The sequence below is a fragment of the Vanacampus margaritifer genome, chromosome 18 (genome assembly GCF_051991255.1).
Source record: "Vanacampus margaritifer isolate UIUO_Vmar chromosome 18, RoL_Vmar_1.0, whole genome shotgun sequence".
In the NCBI taxonomy this organism is placed as follows: domain Eukaryota; kingdom Metazoa; phylum Chordata; class Actinopteri; order Syngnathiformes; family Syngnathidae; genus Vanacampus; species Vanacampus margaritifer.
The window spans coordinates 17,111,317-17,132,062 of NC_135449.1; the positions used below are offsets into that span (position 1 = coordinate 17,111,317).

The window sequence follows — 20,746 nt, forward strand, 5'->3', positions numbered from 1 at the left end:
AACATGGTGGAAAACACGAGAGCACCTTGCCTACTCTTGCCCGTCTTGTCAAGAAATGCCTCTGTATTGCTGCTTCAAGTTCTGCCTCAGAGTGTGTATTTAATAAATAGGGGCTCAATTGCAACCCTATAAGGTCAAAACTCATGGAGGAGCATATTGACATGCTTGTCTTAATTGCAAAAAAATCTTCCAGCAGCAAAGAAAATTCAGACCTGTGAGACGGCAACATAGACTGTCATTCATAGAATAAAGTGCACTTTCTAAACCCTTGTATGCCTTAATTCTTTTTTTTTTTTTTTCTCTGGGAGATCTCAGTATTGATCATTTGAAATGTCATCATCATTGTTCTCCCTTTTTCTTTTTCTTTTTTTTTTGAATGTGTGTTTGTGCGTGCGTGCGTGCGTGTATGCCTTAATTCTATTTGCACTTTTAGAAAAAAGTTTAGCTGAGTGCAACTACAGCATTTGATGTTCATGTTTACTGTTTTTGTAGTTTACTACCTCAAAATATAGTTCTGATTGTTTTTGTATAGTTAACTACCTTTTTTTTCTTATTGATTTTTCCTATGTGTGTTTTTACCTCAGACAACCAAAAATCTTGTCAGTGTGGCAATTTGTGTATGAGGTATTCTTTCATTTGATTTATTTATAATTTGTTTGAACTAAGTGAATGTTTTTATTTTATTTTTTTCATTTTCTGATTATTTAATCATTTTATTTAATTTATTATTTATTTACGGTTATGTTTTTCAAGATAATAAAAATATTTAATGCATTTTTAAAGTATTTATCTTTTTTTCTCCACGGTATCGAAAATTGTATCGAGTATTTTCTTGGGTCTCGGTATCGAGTTAGAAATTTTAGTATTGTGACAACCCTAGAAATGTATGGCCAAAATCAAAATTTTTGCCCGATTTCATTAGTTGAGATATCAAGCTTCCTCACATATTAAAGGGCTCAAATCTCAAATGATTCCTACCTACTATTGGAATTTACTTTCCATTAACAGTTCTTGAAAATTTCAGGTCAATATCTTGTTCCTAAGGTACTGGTTGATGTGGACCTTTGAAAGATGTACATGCTCAAAACTTTAACTCGTTCACTCATCCAGCTATTTTGACTAAAACAAATCCACTCCAATCCAATTCACTGTTTTACTGGATTTTGACTGATTTCGCAAGGCCCACAGAATATTGAATTCTATTGCTCTAAAAACATGAAAACTACCAAAAGAAAGATTAAAGTCTCTTCTGTCATCAGAAAAAAAAGTATATTTGTATCTGTTTCCAATATGCAGCAATTAGCATTAGAATATAGCTAAGTTTAATATCTTTATTCACAAATCTATTTCGAGTTCTGAGTAATTGAGGGTTTTTTCAACATGGTCCTGGTTCATTTCCTATGATCTGCTGCCACCTTCTGGTCGTTTGTATAATAACTACAATTTCTTCAACCGTTCTTTGCAGTTGAGAGGCTGCATCAAAGCCTTCTGTATGCTCTAACATAAAAAATACATAAGAAAAGTATAAATATGTCTTTGGGACACTTAAAACATTTAAAATAGAATGTATAAATATGTTCTCTTATACGTTTTTGGGAGCAAATGAGTTAAAAGTTCTCAAAACAAGAAATTTCGACTGCCAACATTGAAACTGCTGAAACATTTTTGAGGTACCACCACATATTATATACCATTTGAAAGGCAATGAAGTGTATAATTTGAATATATGAATGGCTCAATTTTAATTTTTAGAGACATAAGCCTGATTTTGTGGAAACATTTAATTCAAGGAATTTACCTATCCTCAAAATTCAAGGATACAAATATCCAAGGCTGACTGTTCAGCACGTCCGCCTTTACCTACTAATAGGCCATGGGGCTAACCATCAAATATAGGCGCCCCTCCCAAACCCTAACGGAGATGCGCTGTTTATTTTTCCACCATTGACAAACAAATCAGCGCACATATTTAGTGTGTGGGCTGCACATGGCACCTACTCAGCTTGGGGGTCGATTTTCCTCAAGCGTGCTTGTACCCCTTTCTAGGCTCCAGACATATTTCTGGCATTATCATAGCACTGCCCCCTGCAATTTGCAATATCAATCCCCATCTCTTCTAAAACCCTTTTTAGTGACTGGAACAGGCTTTCACCATTGTGCCTTACTATTGGCAAAAATTTTACAAAGCGCTCTTCAATGCAACAATCTGGTGACACAAATCTTAGTATAAATGTCGTCTGATCAACATGGGAAACGTCAACACTAATGGAGAAATATTTCACAACCAACAATTTCAGATAGCACCTTTTTACCCATCAGATCGATAAATTCCTCACACACATTTAAAGATAAATATGAGGGTGTTGTACTTCCAGCATTTCCATATTTTTCCTTGTGGGATTTCAAAAAAGGGTCAATTTGGCTGAATACATACATACATACATACATCCCAAATAGTTACGATTGTGGACATCACTGCGGATGCTTCCTCTAAAAGCCAGTCCCCACACTGATAAAAAAAAAAAAAAAAGGCACATAAGACCAGTACTGACATTCATTGGTCAGAATCCAACACACCGTGTTCAGCTGACTCGTTAATAAAAGCTATCACGGCCATTCATGCTCATCTGCTTGTTTCCAATCAAATCCTGATGTAGAAAATGCTGATTTAGCTTTATTTTTACGCCCCAAAACTTTGCATGCAAAGCAAAATTTGTTGCCACATTGAGGGGAATTGCACAGACATTCTCTTTGCACACTTTCCTCATTAGTAAGTGTTCGTGTAAAGTGCGTTCTGGAGAAAAAACATCTCTGGTGTTTAAATTTCTAGCCAAGTATGCACGCACCTTGTCTTCGACAACTAAAGGGTGTCCCCATCGAGCAGGATGTGTGTCATAAGTTTTTTTTTATTTTGTATGTGCGTGTGTAAGTGTGTGTGCATGTGTGTGTGTGCTCATTAGTTCACCTAAAACCTATTAAAAATCTCATACCGTTCACCTAGACCGAATACTTCAGAATCCAGCTAAAGTCGTGAGGTTGTCAGGAGACCCGAGGAAGGATCAAAGGAAAGAAAGGAAAGTGAAATCCAGCACCGGCCAGACATTACCTACTACCCACCGGGTTACAAACCAGAGTATTTCACCAACCCCAGAAACATCTAAATTCCAACAAATTAGGGAGACCTCAAGAGACCAAAGGAGAGACTAAGGGAAGGAAGGAAGGATAGATGAAACAGAGTGAGATCCACAGACATCAGCTTCCACCGATTCAACGACCAGAGGAAGAAGCAGATTGTGTTTGAATTTCGATAGATTCCGGTGTGGTGGGTCTGGCATGCATGAAAACCTCCGCCAAAGAAGGGAGCCGTCGCGACCCTTGTGAGGAATAAGTGGTTTGGAAAATGGATGGATGGATGGACAAATATCCAATATTAAAATATACTAACACACATTTCCAGATGGCATGGCACAAAATACAATCCCTGAGGTCCCAGGTTAGCGCACTAAGTTCCAAGACTTGTTAATATAAGAAAATGACTACAGTATGATGAAGAGCTAAGGACAATGTAATGCTTATGACAGAAAATTACATGGGGGTTGGTGGGGGAGCAAAAGGCTTGAATTATGAACTTGTTCATTTTGAAATTTGTTAGCTGAACGCAAAGTAGTTTGCGTAGAAAATGAACTTTCCTAACAGCAGTCAATATTCGGGTTAAGGTTAGAATTCCGGTTTCTGAAACAATCAAGGTAACACGTTAACATGCGTAGCGGACAGTTACTCCCGTTTACATGTTCATTTGTGCTTGATTGGAATATCCTGTTCGGACCGCGACGCGCGGACAACGCAATTACGTAAATAATGTAATTTCCGCTTTCAACTGACTATACGTTTAATAAAAGACATTTTATTTATGTCAATCACCACGCTAAATAAAGTAGTAAAGCTCCAGAAGCGTGGTTCTTTGCTGCGAGCGTCGTGTGTTGACAATGGCTCGAGTATTTCCGGTGGGTTACATGCCAGACGCACGGACTTATACACGTTACTCTATGTGTATATCGGCACAAACTGTGGCGTTTTCGCCGTAGACACACAAAATAACGTGAAAACTCAACGGAGAAATCAATATATTCAAGGGAGGCTCCTTTAGCAAGTAGGACGGTGCTGCGCATACAAGTCATGACTACATAGACCAAGATTCTTTGCGAATCAAGCGAAGAAGAAGAAAAGAAGACGAAGAAGAAAATAGCGCGCATGCGCACAACGAAAACAATGCCATGATCGATCGAGGTATTCCAAACGTGTTTATATGAGCAAGAATTCCGGTTATGAAAGGAGTAACTCAGAGCATATTCAGGTTTTTGCGCGTGTTTACATGGCCTTACAAAACCCGAAAATTCTCTGTCACACAGAGGAAAGTTGTTGGAAAGGAAAAACTCCCTCAAAATAAACGTTTTGTTTGTCAATGCGCATTTAACAGCGCGATCTTTGTGCGAGCAGCAGGGGTGCATAGCTCTTCCGTCCGGTGGTCTTGAGGAAGCTCTTTCAGAAGCTGTAGGTCGCACTGCGTCCAAAACACGATGGGCAGCGCGGCCGAAGCTTTTCGGGTGAGCCGACGATCGGTAGCAGCCAGGAGTTGACAAGGTCCAGGATACGCCACAACGGAGTACATCCATGCGTTCAGAAACAAGCAGGGGACGAAGCTTGTTTCAGTGCCCGTTTTAGCTTCAACAGCTGGCCACCACGTTTACCCCGGTGCTGCCGCTTCCGCCGTAGAGGAAGCGCGTGAACGTGAAAGAGGTCCAAGGAGCGTGGGCAACGTTTTCACCCAACCATGCTCGAACGCACCTGAAACTCCGACGTTGTGTTGAAGGCCCTACAACGACTCACAATCGTAGACGAGTAGCAACTCACTCTGTACAGTACCAAGCAATGTTGACAGAAAATAAAGTTGAAACAAGAGTCGCCGAACACACTGTCGCACTGTCTGAAATCTTGATAAAAAAAAGGTGCCCCTAGAGGTAGCTGCAGGAATTACAACTTCCCTCAGCACCGTCTAACTTATTCGTCCGCCATTACGGCGACCCAATTATCACTACATAATTGTTTGCAAAATATTCTTGAAATAAGAATCCTACAATCATAAATGTTTATATGCAAATAAATGCACATAGATAAAATATTTGACTCAAACAAATATTGTAGATTTATGCTGTTGTCACTGGCAACGTAAAGTGACAATTAGTGGTGGGTGGATCAATCTAAATATCTAGCTCTGGAATGTCTAAGGCCCCATCCACACGAAAGCCAGTTTCAATGTATCCTCGCAACTTTCTTACTGTTTAAGTGCGGTTTCGGAGCTTGAAACCGATCCCTTTTGAAAAAGGGCTCCAGAGTGGAAAGATTTCAAAACGCACCCCGTACGCGTCCGTCTGGACACCATATGCAGTATTCTCCTCCAGTGATGACGTAATGGTCGCAGCTCGATAACGACGCATTTTTCGCAGATTGATGACGTATGCGCCAATTCTCGCGCACGAACCGTCAGTCTGTCAACAACAATAGCAGATAGCAGTGTTGCAGTTGTTTTGCGCAGCCTCCTTAGCTTTCTTAAAGGCGTGATGATCAATGTTGTTAGTGGGTATGCGTCACAGGTAGGATGTAAGCTAGAGGAGGAGAACTTTTGGTTGGACCTTGATGAAATGATGCAAAGCATCCCTAGAAGTGAGAGAGTTGTCATTGGTGCAGACTTCAATGGACATATTGATGCAGGAAACAGAGGTGATGAGGAGGTGATGGGCAAGTTTGGTATTCTGGAGAGGAACGCAGAAGGCCAGATGGTGGTTGACTTTGAAAAAATTATTGAAATAAATGGCTGTTGTGAATTTTTTTTCCAGAAGAGGCAGGAACATGGGGTGACCTAGAAGAGTGGCGGTAGGAGAACACAGGTAGACTACATCTTGTGTAGACTGTTTAATCTGAAGGAGATCAGTAACTGCAAAGTAGTGGTAAGAGAGAGTGTAGCCAGACAGCATAGGATGGTAGTGTGTAGATGACTCTCGCGGTGAGGAAGACAAATACGGCAAAGGCAGAGCTGAGGACCAAATGGTGGGAGCTGAAAAAGGAAGAGTGTTGTATGACTTTCAGGAAGTTGAGACAGGTGACTGGACAACTACAGCAAATATGATCAGGGAGACAGGTAGGACAGTCCTCGGTGTGTCATCTGGAACGAAAGGAGAAAAGGAGACTTGGTGGTGGACTGAGAAGGTGCAGAAGTGGATACAGAGAAAGAGGTTAGCTAAGAAGAAGTGGGACACTGAGAGGACTGAAGAAAGTAGACAGGAGTACAGGGAAATGCAGCGTAAGGTGAAAGAAGAAGTAGCAAAGGCCAAACAAGGGGCTTACGATGACTTGTAGGCTAGGCTTAGGGTAATAAAGGATAGGGATGGAAGTGTGTTGACAGATGCCAGTAGTGTGATGGGAAGATGGAAAGAGTACTCTGAAGAGTTGAGGAATGAAAAAATAAGAGAGAACGAAGAATAGAAGACGTGACTGTTGTGGACCAGAAAGTAGCAAAGATTAGTAAGGATGAAGTGAGAAGGGCATTGAAGAGGATGAAGAGTGGAAAGGCACTCTGTCCTAATGATATACCTGTGGAGGTATGGAAGTGTCTAGAAGATGTAGCAGTAGAATTTCTGACTGGGTTGGTCAACAGGATCTTAGATAGTGAGAAGATGCCTGAGGAATGGAAGAGAAGTGTGCTGGTGCCCATTTTTAAGAACAAGGGAGACATGCAGAGTTGTGGCAACTACAGAGGAATAAAGCTGATGAGCCACACAATGAAGCAATGGGAAAGAGTAGTTGAAGCTAGACTTAGGGCATTTGTGAGCAGTAGTGTGGTTTCATGCCCCCCCCCAAAAAAGAGTACCGCAGATGCAGTATTTGCTTTGAAGATGTTGATAGAGAAGTACAGAAAAGGGCAGAAGGAGCTGCATTGTGTCCTTGTAGATCTGGAGAAAGCTTATGACAGGGTGAACAGAGAGGAACTGGACTTTTGTATGAAGTATATAAAAAGATCGGATTTAACAAAAAATCCAAATTGGGCATCACGCCCTGCAGTGTGAACGTAGCCTAATGCCGCGTTTCAAACGCAGGACGTTTGGGTATGGGCAGGGGGGTAGGGACTGTCACAGGAACTGCCTCTCAGCCGGCCCGCTTGTGGTTGTGTCTCCACTGTGGAGTACGACCCATTTTGCGACGTCACAAGTTTCGATCAACACGTAAACGCCGTGCAACGGTTTCTCCCGTGATGTCACCCAAGCACCGCGCGACGAAAATCACAATGAGGAAAGAGAAAAACTTTAGGTGGTTGCTCTTTTTCTTTGCTTTTTATTTTATGTACTTGGTGTGGATGGATGGTTTGAGTGAGAGGAGACGGCGTTTAGATGAAGAATTTGAAAAGGCTGACTCGCAAGCCACGAGTTTTGATCGACACGTTATCGCCTTGCGACGGTTTCTGTGACGTCATCCAAGCATGGCGCCGCAAAAATCAGAACAACAACAAGTAAAGAGAACAACTGTGGGCTTTCTCCCCTATGGCATAACCCCGACTTTCAACTTAACAACCAACCGTTTTATTTAGGTGTGTGGGAGCAGAAAGGAATTACACATCTCCACCATCTCTTCTCAGATAATATGTTAATATCATATACATCCTTGCTACAAAAATACAAAATAAAAAACGGAAATTTTTTACATTATCTACAAGTTCAAAATATGATAAAGAAAAAATATCAACACTTCGGGGTACGCTCCAACCGCCTGTTTTAGCTAAAGATATTAACAAGCTTTCTCCGACAACAACAAAAAAACTTTCAAAAATATATAAGTTACTTTCATATACTGATAAAATGTCTTTACCCATCTCGAAATGGGAGACAGACTTGTCTATAGCACCAGAATCTGACTTTTGGATTCAAGTTTGTGAAAACGCATTTAAAATGACAACACACAAATTTACAACTTATCCAATATAAAATTATTCACAAAACATACATTAATCAATATATGATGAAGAAAATGGGACTCTCAGACTCCGACATTTGTCTCCAATGTTTACAAAACACTACAGACACTTATGTTCATGCTTTATGGTTATGTACTCCGGTTATGTATTTCTGGACTAAAGTCTTAGAAAAACTTTCCGCTATTTTGGACTGTAGGATACCTTTATCTCCAAACTTGTGTTTGCTATGTGACTTACCACATAAACAATTTCAATCTCTCAAAAAAACAATTCTTGTTAATTGGAAAAATAAACAAACTCTGAATATCGACCAATGGTCTAACCTCCTCATAAATCACATTTTAATAGAAAAAATATCTGCCTCAAATAAAAAACAAATATCAAAATTTATAGAAACATGGTCTACGTATATAGAATTTTTTTTACCTAATTCTGGTTACTTAATTCTGTTAGCGGGAGCCACCACATTGTGATAACTTACATTGATGTTTCTGCATTTGGCAATTTATTATTATATTATATTATTAGTATGGGATTTTTTTTAATAGGCTTTAGGTGAACTGATGAATACACACACGTCACGTCGCACGCACGCACGCACGCACACACACACGCACTTACACACTCACCCACATACAATATATATATATATATATATACAGTATATATATATATATATATATATATATGTATAAAAAAATTATTATTTTTTTTTAAATAAAAAAATTAAAAAAGGAGAGCAATGATGATGTCAAATCGAATGAACAATACTGAGCTTTCCTAAAAAAAAAAAAAGAAGAAAAAAATAAATAAAGAACAACAACAAGTAAAGAGAACAACTTGTGGTGGTTGCCGTTCTTTTTGCTTTTTTATGTACTTGGCGTGGATGGATGATTTGAGTGAGAGGAGACGACGTCTAGATGAAGAATTTGAAAAGGCTAACAGTAGAGTGGAATGAAAATAGGGAAAGGATTATTAAGAGAATTGTTTTGGTGGAAGAGACTTAAACCGAGAATACATCATGGTCCCGTATGAAGGTAAGATAATTTTTTATACTAAATAATTTTTAGCCAGTCAGCATGAAAATCCGATCGGGAGTTTATCGGGCCGGCGGAGTACCTACCCACGAGTAGGACCTCCGCTCGTCCCCGTAAATTCCTGTAAATGTGGCCCAGTTGAAAGGCTCCTGCAGTGGAGACGCGCACATACGGTTCTGGCCCCGTAAACTTACCCCGAAGTTCCTGCGGTGGAAACGCGGCGTAAGTGTGTCATGTCATCTTGGCCGACCATAAGTACCAACATAATAATCGACCGTAAGTACCCTCATAATACAATAAACCAATCATTTATTGTAAGCACAATTTAATTTATTTTGGTCTTCAAAAAAATGCAACAGTATTAAACAAAATACAGTACATAAAACATACTTAAATATTGATGTTAATAAACAGAAACACCTGAAACAAGAAAATAATGTTATATAAATAAAAGAGTTGAATAAAAAAATGAATAATTCTGTCAGAAATAATGTATATGTAAAAATGTGCAATAGCTTAAATTCAAATGGTTAGAAAAAATCTGATCAATCCACAGCAATCCAAACATTTGGCTCTATATTGGGGATTATTTTCTGTGGGAGAGGTATGGGATGGCTCTCAACGGGAGTCACCCTCTATTACACACAGGTTAAGGACCATGAACATTTAGCGGAGAGGAGAGCCAGAGAGCGAGAGATAGGGAGGCAATAGGAAACCACTGTCTTTTTTTTTAGAGGAATTGAGAATTGAGAGGAGGCTGAGCTATCGCGAGATGCTGTGACCATCGCGAGACCTACAGCGAGACCGGGAAAACCCTAACATGGCGGCGCCCTGCTGCTAAAATAGAACTAGCTCTATTATGCTAAACTATTCTGAATTTAACCATCATATATCTTGGCTTTTCTCTTCTCTCTTTCATCCGGCAGATTTGGAATACCACCCAGCGTGGAGGACCTTGAACGCTTCATCGACGGCTATTTTTAAAGCTGCGCGACGGAGGATCCTTCCGTCGAGAAACCTTCGAAGAAGAGGAAAAATGACTCAGCGACGGACACGGACGACCTAGCCACTACGGACGTTTCGGTCAGTATGCTGGAGTCCATAAATAAAAAACTTGAGGTCCTCTCCCTAATCAGCGAGGACGTCAAAGAATTAAGGGTAAGTTTGGAATTCGTCAGCCAAGAGGTAAGTGACCTCCAACGCGATAATGCCGATTTACGCTCTTCACTCGCGGCTGTTTCAGCCGAGTTGGAAACCATTAAAAAGGAGAATAAAACGCTAAAAGAAACTGTTCTGGATGTCCAATCCCGTAGCATGCGGGAGAATTTAATATTCTCAGGTATATCCGAGAATACCTCTGACAATCCAGAGGTTGAGATAAAAAAAATTATGACGGCGGTAAATAACATCTCTTTTCACCGGGTACATCGGCTTGGAGACGGTAGGGGCAACAAACCCCGTCCTATTTTCGCCAAGTTTGAGCATTTTAAACAGAAAGAATTTGTTAAAAGTAAAGGACGGGAGATTAAAGGGACCTCATTTGGAATGAATGACCAATTCCCGAGAGAGATTAATGAGCGGCGAAAGATACTGTTTCCTATAATGAAACAAAATAGACAGGAGGGTAAACGGACTACGATGGTCGTTGATAAGCTATACATCGATGGCCAACTATTCCGGAACCCCGACTCCACTCCCTCGCTGTTCTAGTTGGCATTGGTGGAACTAAACTTTGTTTGATTATTATATGTATACATATACTGGTTATAAAACCTAAAATATGAATACTCATTATGTTTAGGCTATATTATAAGTATAATATTAATACATAACTATATCTAAAGTATATTTAAACAATAAATCTCGCTTAGGTTACCAGTTACTGGTGTATTTTATGTTTAAACCCCCGCTAACTTATTCACTTTTACCTCCCTAAGCGTTTTTTTCACTGTTATATTTACTTACACGTTACCTCATATTTTACACAAATTACATAAATCACCTAACCACTTTGATTCTATCCTATAACATGCCAATATTGACAAATGGCCTATACAGATATATACACAGGACTGAAACTAAGAAAAAAATTCCAACATTTCGAGGTACGCTCCAACCGCCTATTTTAGCTAAAGATATTACCAAGCTTTCTCCGACAACAACAAAAAAACCTTTCAAAAATATATAAGTTACTTTCATATACTGATAAAATGTCTTTACCCATCTCGAAATGGCAGACAGACTTGTCTATAGCTCCGGAATTTGACTTTTGGATTCAAGTTTGTGAAAACGCATTTAAAATGACAAAACACACAAATTTACAACTTATCCAATATAAAATTATTCATCGAACATACATTACTCAATATATGATGAAGAAAATGGGACTCTCAGACTCCGACATTTGTCTCCAGTGTTTACAAAATACTATTTTCATGCTTTATGGTTATGTACTCCGGTTATGTATTTCTGGACTAAAGTCTTAGAAAAACTTTCCGCTATTTTGGACTGTAGGATACCTTTATCTCCAAACTTGTGTTTGCTATGTGACCTAACAACAATTGACTTACCACATAAACAATTTCAATCTACACTTGTAGCCCTTACTATCGCAAAAAAAACAATTCTTGTTAACTGGAAAAATAAACAAACTCTGAATATCGACCAATGATCTAACCTCCTCATAAATCCCATTTTAATGGAAAAAATATCTGCCTCAACTAAAAACCAAATATCAAAATTTATAGAAACATGGTCTACGTATATAGAATATGTTAACCTATTTCTGGTTACTTAATTCTGCTTGTTAGCGAGAGCCACCACATCGTGATAACTTAAATTGATGTTTCTGTATTTGACAATTTGTAACTAATGGTTGTGTTTTTATAGTCAGGGAACCAGTTGCTGCCAACAGGATCGAGCAGATTCACCTCCAATGGGCACTAAGGGTTAATATTCGGATTCACTGCATGCCAGGGGATTAATTCTATAGGTGCTGTTCCCCCCTGGCTGGGCGTGGGCGGGCCTGCCCCTCTGTTGGCTGCTGGGTGGCGGCTGCGTCTTGGCTGTTCCCTGGGTCTCTTGGGGGGTGCTGCGTTGCGGTACTCTCCCTGGTGTCCGGGGTGGCGCCGCCCCTGCGCGGACCCTCGCTCTGGGCCCGGCGACGCGGTTCGGGGCCTGTGGGCCACCGGGGTGCCCCGTGGTTCCCTCTCCCCTCCCTCTTCCTCCTTCTTGCTGCCTCTCCCTCCTCGCCTCTCCCCGCCCGTACTCCGCCTCCCTGTCCCTTCTCCCTCGTCACACTTCCTCCTCCTCTCCCCCTCTCTCTGCGGCCCTGCCGCTGCCTCCTGCCCTTCTTGTCGTCTCCTTCCCCCTCCCCTGTCCGCCTTCCTCCCCCTCCCCTGGGCCAAGGGCTCCATCAGTGGCCCGGGTCTCGGCGCTCCGGGGGCCGGGAGGGGGAGTGGGTTGGTGTTGTCTTCGCCCTACAACTCCCCTCCAATTTGAATGCACCACACAACGGTTGGGGCAGACCGCAGCATAGAGCAGTGCTGTGGTCCCCTGTCCGTGTCCCCGCCGCACCCCCACCCCACCCCCTATTTATTTTTAATGCACCACATACACTCACTGACATTGCTTGGGAGGCGGGTGGATCGGAGCATATCATTTCCCTCTGCTCCGGTTCACCTGCTCCCAATTTTAAATGCACCACACACACACACACACACACACACTTGTATATACACTGGGTGGGGTCACATTCAAGGTTTAGGGGTAGAGTTCGCCAGTCGGCGAGCTGGCGAACTCAGTAACAGGGTTAGCTCTCACTAAGAACGCTGGGGTGACGATCGGGGCCTTTCCCCACTGGGCCTGGGGTTCGGGGGTGCCGCCCGTCCTCCGATGCCCCCATCTCCCCTTCTGTGTTCCGTCCCTCCACGTGTTGGGGGATGGGGTGGGCGCGGATGCCCTCTCCGCTCCGCTGCCCAGCCCCTCTTCGGCGCCGGTGCCTGGGTGCGGGGGGTCCCCGGGATCTGGGGGTTAGGGGCTGGGGGGCTGCCGGTTGGTGGGGGTGGGGTCGGGGGAGGGGCGGCTTGATTGGGGGGTGGTGGGGGTGGTTAGGTGGGGGGATGCTGGGGGTGGGAGGGTGTCTGGGGGTTTGGGGGCCTGGGGGTGGCTGGGTTGGGGTGGATGGGGGGCGGAGGGTTTTCGTGGGGGGGGGCGGGGGCTGTGGGCCGGTGGGGTTCCTGGCGGGCCTGCAGTGCCCCGTCCTGCTGCGTTGGGTTGGGGTCGCGGGCCGCGTTGGGGTGGGGGGCGTTCCTGCTCCTGGGTTTGCTCTGCGGCCGGTGGCCCCTGCGGGTCCCGGGGGTCGTCCTTTGGCGCTGCCGCGGCCTGGGGGGCCCTGATGTGTTGTGCTTGCTCTGTCCTGGCGGGGGTTGATGGCTCCCCTCTTTGGTGGAGATTTTCCTGCATGCCAGATCCACCACACCAGCATCTATCGAAACTCAGACACAATCTTCCTCAGGTCATTGAATCGGTGGAGGCTGGTGTCTATGGATCTCACTCTGCTTCGTCTGTCCTTCCTTCCTTTCCTCAGTCTCTCCTTTGGTCTCTTGAGGTCTCCTTGATTTGTTGAAATTTAGATGTCTCTGGGGTTGGTGAAGGACTGGTTGGTGGCCTGGTGGGTGGTGTCTGGTCGGTGCTGGATTTCACTTTCCTTTCTTTTCTTTGGTCCTTCCTCGGGTTTCCTGACGGCCTCACGACTCTGGCTGGAAGTGTTCGGTTTAGGTGAACGGTATGGGATTTTTTTTTTCCAATAGGTTTTAGGTGAACTAATGAATACACACTTACTCGCGTGCACGCACACACACATAATTACCCACATACAAAAAAAAATAAAAATAAAATATAAAAAAAAAAAATTAAAAAAAGGAGAGCAATGATGATGACATGTCAAATCGGTAAAATTACCGAATGAACAATACTGACCTCTCCAGGAAAAAAAAAAGAAACCACTGTCTTTTTTTTATTTTTTATACAGCAACAAACATTTGGCAGTACGAGTCTCTCTGTCTGTCCGTCTGTCAGTCCCTCCCTCCCTCCACCCCCTCTCTCTTTCTCCCCCTCCCTATTCTCTCTCTCCCTGTCCTCCCTTTCCCACTACCTCCCACCCCCACCCTCTCTCTCTCTCTCTCTCTAGGGTTATGGGGCCCTAAGCAGAAGCGTAGTTCGCTTATGCCACGTAGTTGGCTTTATGCAGACCTGATTTTAAATTTTGTCCTGCTGGGAAATGAAAACAGAGACTGCAATGAGGCAAATTTTTATCCATGGGATATTGACAAAAGTAGCCTTTATCAATAAACATTCTGTCCAGATGAATTCAAAGCAATCAATTATCATTCACATTTGCAATGCCAAAGTGCAATGACAATTGTCCGTCTTAAAATCCCAGAAAGGGTTCTGGCTGACACTTGCGTAAACTACAAGTAAAACTTATTGCGCTGCTGTGCATAACTGCAAGGATGGTTTAGTGGTTAGTTGGGGGCCTGGGGGCGGCTGGGCTGGGTTGTGGTGGGTGGCGGGGCTGGGGGCCGGTGGGGTGCCTAGCGGACCTGCCGTGCCCCGTTCTGCTGCGTTGGGCTGGGAGGCGCTCCTGGCTCCTGGGTTTGCTCTTCGGCCGGTGGCCCCTGCGGGGCCCGGGGGTTGTGCCTTGGCGATGACGTGGCCTAGGGGGCCCTGGAGAGTTGTGCTTGCTCTGTCCTGGCCGGGGTTGATGGCTCCCCTCTTTGGTGGAGGTTTTCATGCATGCCAGATCCACCACACCAGCAATCTGCTTCTTCCTCTGGTCGTTGAATCGGTGGAAACTGATGTCTGTGGATCTCACTCTGCTTCATCTATCCTTCCTTCCTTTCCTCAGTCTCTCCTTTGGTCTCTTGAGGTCTCCCTAATTTGTTTGAATTTAGATGTTTCTGGGGTTGGTAAAAGACTCTGGTTGGCAACCCGGTGGGTAGTAGGTGATGTCTGGTCGGTGCTGGATTTCACTTTCCTTTCTTTGATCCTTCTTCGGGTCTCCTGACAACCTCACGACTCTAGCTGGATTCTGAAGTATTCGGTTCAGGTGAACGGTAAAGGATTTTTAATAGGTTTTAGGTGAATTAATGAGTACACACTCACACGCACGCACACATGCACACACACAAACACACACGCACATACAAAATAAAATAAAATATAAAAAGAGAGAGCAATGATGATGACATGTCAAATTGGTAAAATTACCGAATGAACAATACTGAGCTCTCTCAGAACAGAAAGAAAAAAAGCAAAATACCTAATATTTCATTTTAAAAAAATACATCGCGATTGTGTCTAAGGTAAGATTTCATCATTATATGCCTATAGTTAACTGTTGAAGGGTAAAAAACACACACATAAAGCTGTAATGGTGTTATTGTAACGTTGATTTGGTTTGAACAACGAAACTGGGAATTAGTTTAAACTCGAATTAGAAATTTAACTTTCACTGAATTTTATTCAAAACAAAAGTGAAGTAATTCAAAATAGACGTGGTTTATAAAATTACAATTTTATTTTAAAAAAACGGGTTGAATACTGAAACTATTGAGAACTAAATTCGTCAAAACTATCCCCTTTCCATGCAGACACTGCATACTGCATCAATGGATTCCGACGACCTTGTTCAGATCACCTGAAGAATGTGATTTCTCTTCTTGATCTTTTGCAGTAGATAGAGAATACCTTGAGCGGCAAAGGGGCACAGCAGGAACAGAAGAACAGTCTCACCAGATGCATCAAATGGCCACCACTTTTCCTCCTGGGGGTTAAAATGAAAGTCTTTTTTTTTTTCAATGTCATAATAGGGTAGTAGTATGCACTTTAGTGTACAGCAGCAAACATGGTTAGCTCGGGTCACATGACTTGACTTGAGAAAAATACATCATCTGCATAATAATTTGGAACACAATGTGGCGAAAAAGCAAAGCATGAGGCATCTTTGTCGCTAAAATGCAGCCCAGGGCAAATTGCTTTTTCCTTGACAATCACACCATGTTATTTGTGGTTCAAGAAAACAATATACAGCACGTGGCACCTCAAAACATTCTTTCCTGATCAGAATGCCAGGGTTCACAGTTATTCCATTGCAGCGGGTCGCCAGGAGTGCGTGGGGGGGACTCGCCAACTGCATTCTTTATTGATTGATTCTGTGTCCCGGATATGACGGGGGTACAGCGCTTCTGAGTTCCGCAATATTTAGAACATTTTGTACACCTTAATTAACATATTTCAATAATCGAAATGTGGATGTTTGTGGCTAGATTCAGATTCGTCCATGTCTGCATCGCGATGCATCTAAAAATTAGAAATTTCCCCCAGCCCTACTTTTTTGAAAATGGCTTCACTGAGTCAAGCATCCCTTTGACATTACATTATGTAAGACTTGCTTCATCCAAATGATGACTTGACTTGGTGGGGTGATTAAGCAGAGGTGGGCATTCCATCACTTTTGATATGCAGTGCTCAGTATAAATGAGTACACCTCCTTCATAAAATTTAACTTTAAACAATATGTCAATGAAGACAAAAACAATTTCCAAAATGATGACCAGACTAAATTTATATAACATCGGTTTAACTTATAACATAAAAGTAAGGTTAATAATATAAATTACAACAAAATGTTCAGTTTTACTCAAATTAGGGTGATGCAAAAATGAGTACACCCCACAGAACGTCTCTGGAACAAAGACCAAAAAGCCCAAATTTTAGACTAGATACGTCTAGTTGAGTCTCATAATTCATTACACAGGTGTCAAGCAGACAGTTGACTATAAATGGGGTGTAACTTAAAGAAAACAGTTTCCCAGTTCATGCTGTTAGCAATGGCACCACATGGAAGAGAAATATCACAAGATCTGAGAAAGAAAATAATTTCTTTACACAGCAAAGACGAAGGCTACAAGAAAATGAGCAAAGCTTTACTTATCAGTCAGAATACTGTAGCAAAAGTGTTACAAAAATGTAAAAAAGATGGAACTACAACCATTTCAGAGACAGTGATGTTAACAACTCAACAGCAGCGTCTTCTCATGAGAAGGGAGGAAGAAAATTGACATGTAAGTTTGCTGCAGTTATCTAAGGAAATAGAAAGCCAAACTGGGGTGACTATTTCCCATGACAAAATATGGCGTACACTGCAGAGGAATAGCATGCATTAGTGCCATCCACGGAGGAAGCCTCTCCTAAAGCCCAGGCACAAAAAAAGCGCGCCTAGAGTTTGCCAGGGCCCATGCTGACAAAGATGAAGACTACTGGAGTGATGAGACCAAGAAAAAAGTTCTTTGAACTGATGGCTTCAAAACTGTATGGCGTCACAAAGGTGAGGAATACAGTACAAGGAAAAATGCATGGTGCCTATAGTGAAACATGGTGGTGGCAGTGTCCTCGTGAGTTTGCATGGGTACTGCTGGTGTCGGGGAGCTGAATTTCATTAATGGCATTATGAATTTACAGCTGAATAAACTAAATAAATAAATAATAATAATAATAATAAATAAATAAATTGCTCAATACTGAAAGAAAAGATGCTGCCATCACTCAGTGCCCTTGGTTGTCGTGCACTTTTCCAACATGATAATGATCCTAAGCACACATCGAAGGCTGCTGTTGGATTTCTGAAGAAGAACCAGGTGAAAGTGATTAAGTGGCCAAGTATGTTTCCTGATCTGAACCCAATTGAACACCTATGGGGAATTCTAAAGAGGAAAGTTGAGCATCACTCTCCATCCAGCATCCATTGTCTAAAAGAGGCCATTTTTGAAGAATGGAAAAAGACTGATGCAACAAAATGTTGCCAGCTTGTTCATTTCATGAGTAGAAGCTGTGATGTGATTAAAAATTGTGGAGGCCATACAAATTACCTTATTGCATCACCCTTATTTGAGTAAAACTGAAAAATGTGTTATCTAATTTATATTAACCTTACTTTCACGTTATAAATTAACCAGATTTATATTAAACTTGGTCTTGTTACATGTTACTTTTCAAAGGGGGTGTACTCATTTACGCTGAGCACCGTATGTTCCGTCAATCCGCGCACGCACGCACACACAAACAAACAAACAAACAAACAAACATACATAGCACTGGAAAAGCACCTCAGAGGGATGACAGCCCGCGACCACAGGGAGCGGTGCCATCCCAGATACCCAGATAGACAGACCCAGACCAGCTTGACCCTGGTGGGCCCCACACAAAGTGAAGAGTCCCCCGGGGCCTTAGGAGCCTCCAGGACAAACCACCCACCCGCAAGCGAATGCCAGCCACCCCCACTTGAAGCTGCTCTATATAAAATTTTGCCCCAAAAATGTCTTTATAATAGCTTTTTTTATTTGACCATTTATGACTCAATTATCTTTTGATTAGCAGATTAACACTTTAGCTGTTCACAATGGGTACAGTCGCATACCTGTCAACCTCTGCCGATAACTGCCCTTATAAATGATTATGATTCCCCTTACAAACCCCAAAAAAACCTTACAAACACCGTACGACGCATGTGGTAACCAGACAGTGTACTAGAAATAACAAAGGTAATTTGCATACAAAGTCTTTTATTCAATTTAAAAAGTTAACAATGCAATAAACTGTGCCTTCAGTGCTTCCTATTGTAAGCCAATGTGCATGATTTAGCAGACTTTATCTGCTCTAATGAGGGTCTCACTTGTGAGCAACAGTTGTCACAGTTCAATTTCATCTGTAATAAAGAAGTAAGAGTGTCTGTTCCCATTGTCTTTCTGTACTCTGTATGAATTTTCCTCACATGGCTGAAAACCCGCTCGCTATCAGCATTACTGTGAGGAAGGCTGAGTAAAATTAGATACATCTTTCTCATCAGTGGAAAGCGATCCAGCCCCAAACCAGTTTTCATTTTGAACACATGAGGCCAAAATGTCTCTGGACGAATTGGTTGTCCATCCTGACTTTTCTGAGGGAGAAGATCATCAGGTATTAGTTGATAGTCTTCCCATTCATCTTTTAATTGTTCCTGATCAAAGTCTGGTGTAAACCTGTTTGCAAGCTTAACAATACTTGTGTAATCCAACATCTCTCTCTTTCTTGGGTCCAACACCACCAAGTCACTCAGTATTGTATTCTCAAATGGAAATTTTTGTATCATTTTAGTTACAACAGCCTCGTAGAAGGAGCGAACAGAGGAAAAAAATGTTGCTTGCATGGCTGGTGTGATGCTTTGCCTGATTTCATCCTCCTCATTGGTGTCTTGGAAGAGGGCCCTGGTGCCCAAGCCAACAGCAAGCCTGCTATCTTCATGCTGCAGGCATCTGTTTGTATAATCAACTGCCAGCAGGCTATCAGCAGATTTGACATGTTCCATTTGCACAAATTTCACCAAGAGTTTCTTTAAGAGTCTTTCCATTTCTGGTCGCAAATCTCCAATCATACATGCCTCTGTTTGGAACACAATATTGAATTGATTTATTTGAGGCAGGATGAAGCTGAGGAAGTGGAGTGTGAGGAGAGTAACAGGGTCTTGAAGTCGATCATGGATGCTTGTCACTTTACCTGCCCTTTCAACATCCGCATGGCTAGCGAAGTAGCTTTTGAGTGCTTCGTACTGAGACAATGTTCTTTCAACCACTTTTTGCAGAGACAACCATCGTGTCGGACAATGCTTTAGGATTTTTTCTTGCTCGGAATTTGTAAAGTCCTGAAACTCTTTAAAATCCTCAATTCGTTTGGAACTATTTTTAAAAATATATATATATCCACCAGCAAGTCATCTATGTTTACTGGCAATGTCTTCAGTCCATCTTTGACACACAGATTGCCAAGATGACAAATGCATCCAACACTAAAAACAGCCCCATTTTTTTCTTTTATCCTAGACAAGACAGAGTTTTTCTTTCCAACCATGGTGTTGCAATTGTCGCTTGCAAATCCCACAACGTTACTCCATGGAATGTCATTTTCTTGTAAAATGTTGTCAATAACGGCAAAGATTGATGCTGCTGTGCCTGATGCCAACTCTGGTAAATCGAGGAGTCTGGTATTTGTGTTCTCCCCATCAAAGAAGTGAGCTAACACAACAAGTCGCTTTTTGGTAGTACGATCATTGCTTTCATCAATCATGAGGGTAAATGGGTGAGTTCTGCAGTACTGAATGACGTCTTGGGTGTAGCCACGTGCAAGGCTCTCCTTAACAATCATCGTAGCCTTGGTCCTCTGACATGCAAACTCCTGCAAAAATATAATATTAAAATATAAAATTTTAATTTTTGACACGGTGCCATAAATGCTGATTCATTGTAGATATGAATGATAATAATAATAATAATAATAAATTACCTTAGCTGTCTGTGAATCCGGAAACATAACTTTCACCAAATCCGAGAAGTGGTCCGCAGCTGTGAAAGCAATGTTGTGCTCAGCAAGAAAATGGCAGAAGAGAATTTCCGCATTTGTCGTTTTGTGGGATGCTGCAGGATTTGCGGTAGAGACGAAGTGCTTGGTTAATGGGACATGTGAATTGTTTTTTTTCACATTCTCCACGTGTCCGGCAGTTTTAAAGTGGCTCTTCAGATCGTAAAATCCACTCGCAGCAACTTTCACGTCTTTATTGCAAGGGACACAGAATGAGAATTGAGTGCCTCTTAAC

General features: G+C 42.1%; 1 protein-coding gene across 6 annotated transcripts in view; it reads right to left on the reverse strand.

Annotated features, from left to right (window-relative positions):
- Positions 1-9,281: 9,281 nt before the first annotated feature.
- acbd4 (acyl-CoA binding domain containing 4) overlaps positions 9,282-20,746 on the reverse strand; it is a 39,391-nt gene continuing 27,926 nt past the window's right edge. Inside the window, exons 10-11 of one of the 6 annotated variants that reach the window (XM_077549893.1) lie at positions 15,761-15,886; positions 9,282-10,078 (exon numbers count right to left, since the gene is read on the reverse strand). In XM_077549893.1, coding sequence (XP_077406019.1) covers positions 10,025-10,078; positions 15,761-15,886 — 180 coding nt within the window. In that variant the 3' untranslated portion in view covers positions 9,282-10,024. Of the gene's footprint in view, positions 10,079-14,861; positions 15,152-15,760; positions 15,887-17,762; positions 20,329-20,436; positions 20,568-20,746 lie in introns of those variants that run through there. The other 5 variants (XM_077549894.1, XM_077549892.1, XM_077549896.1 and 2 more) reach the window with 5 other exon arrangements.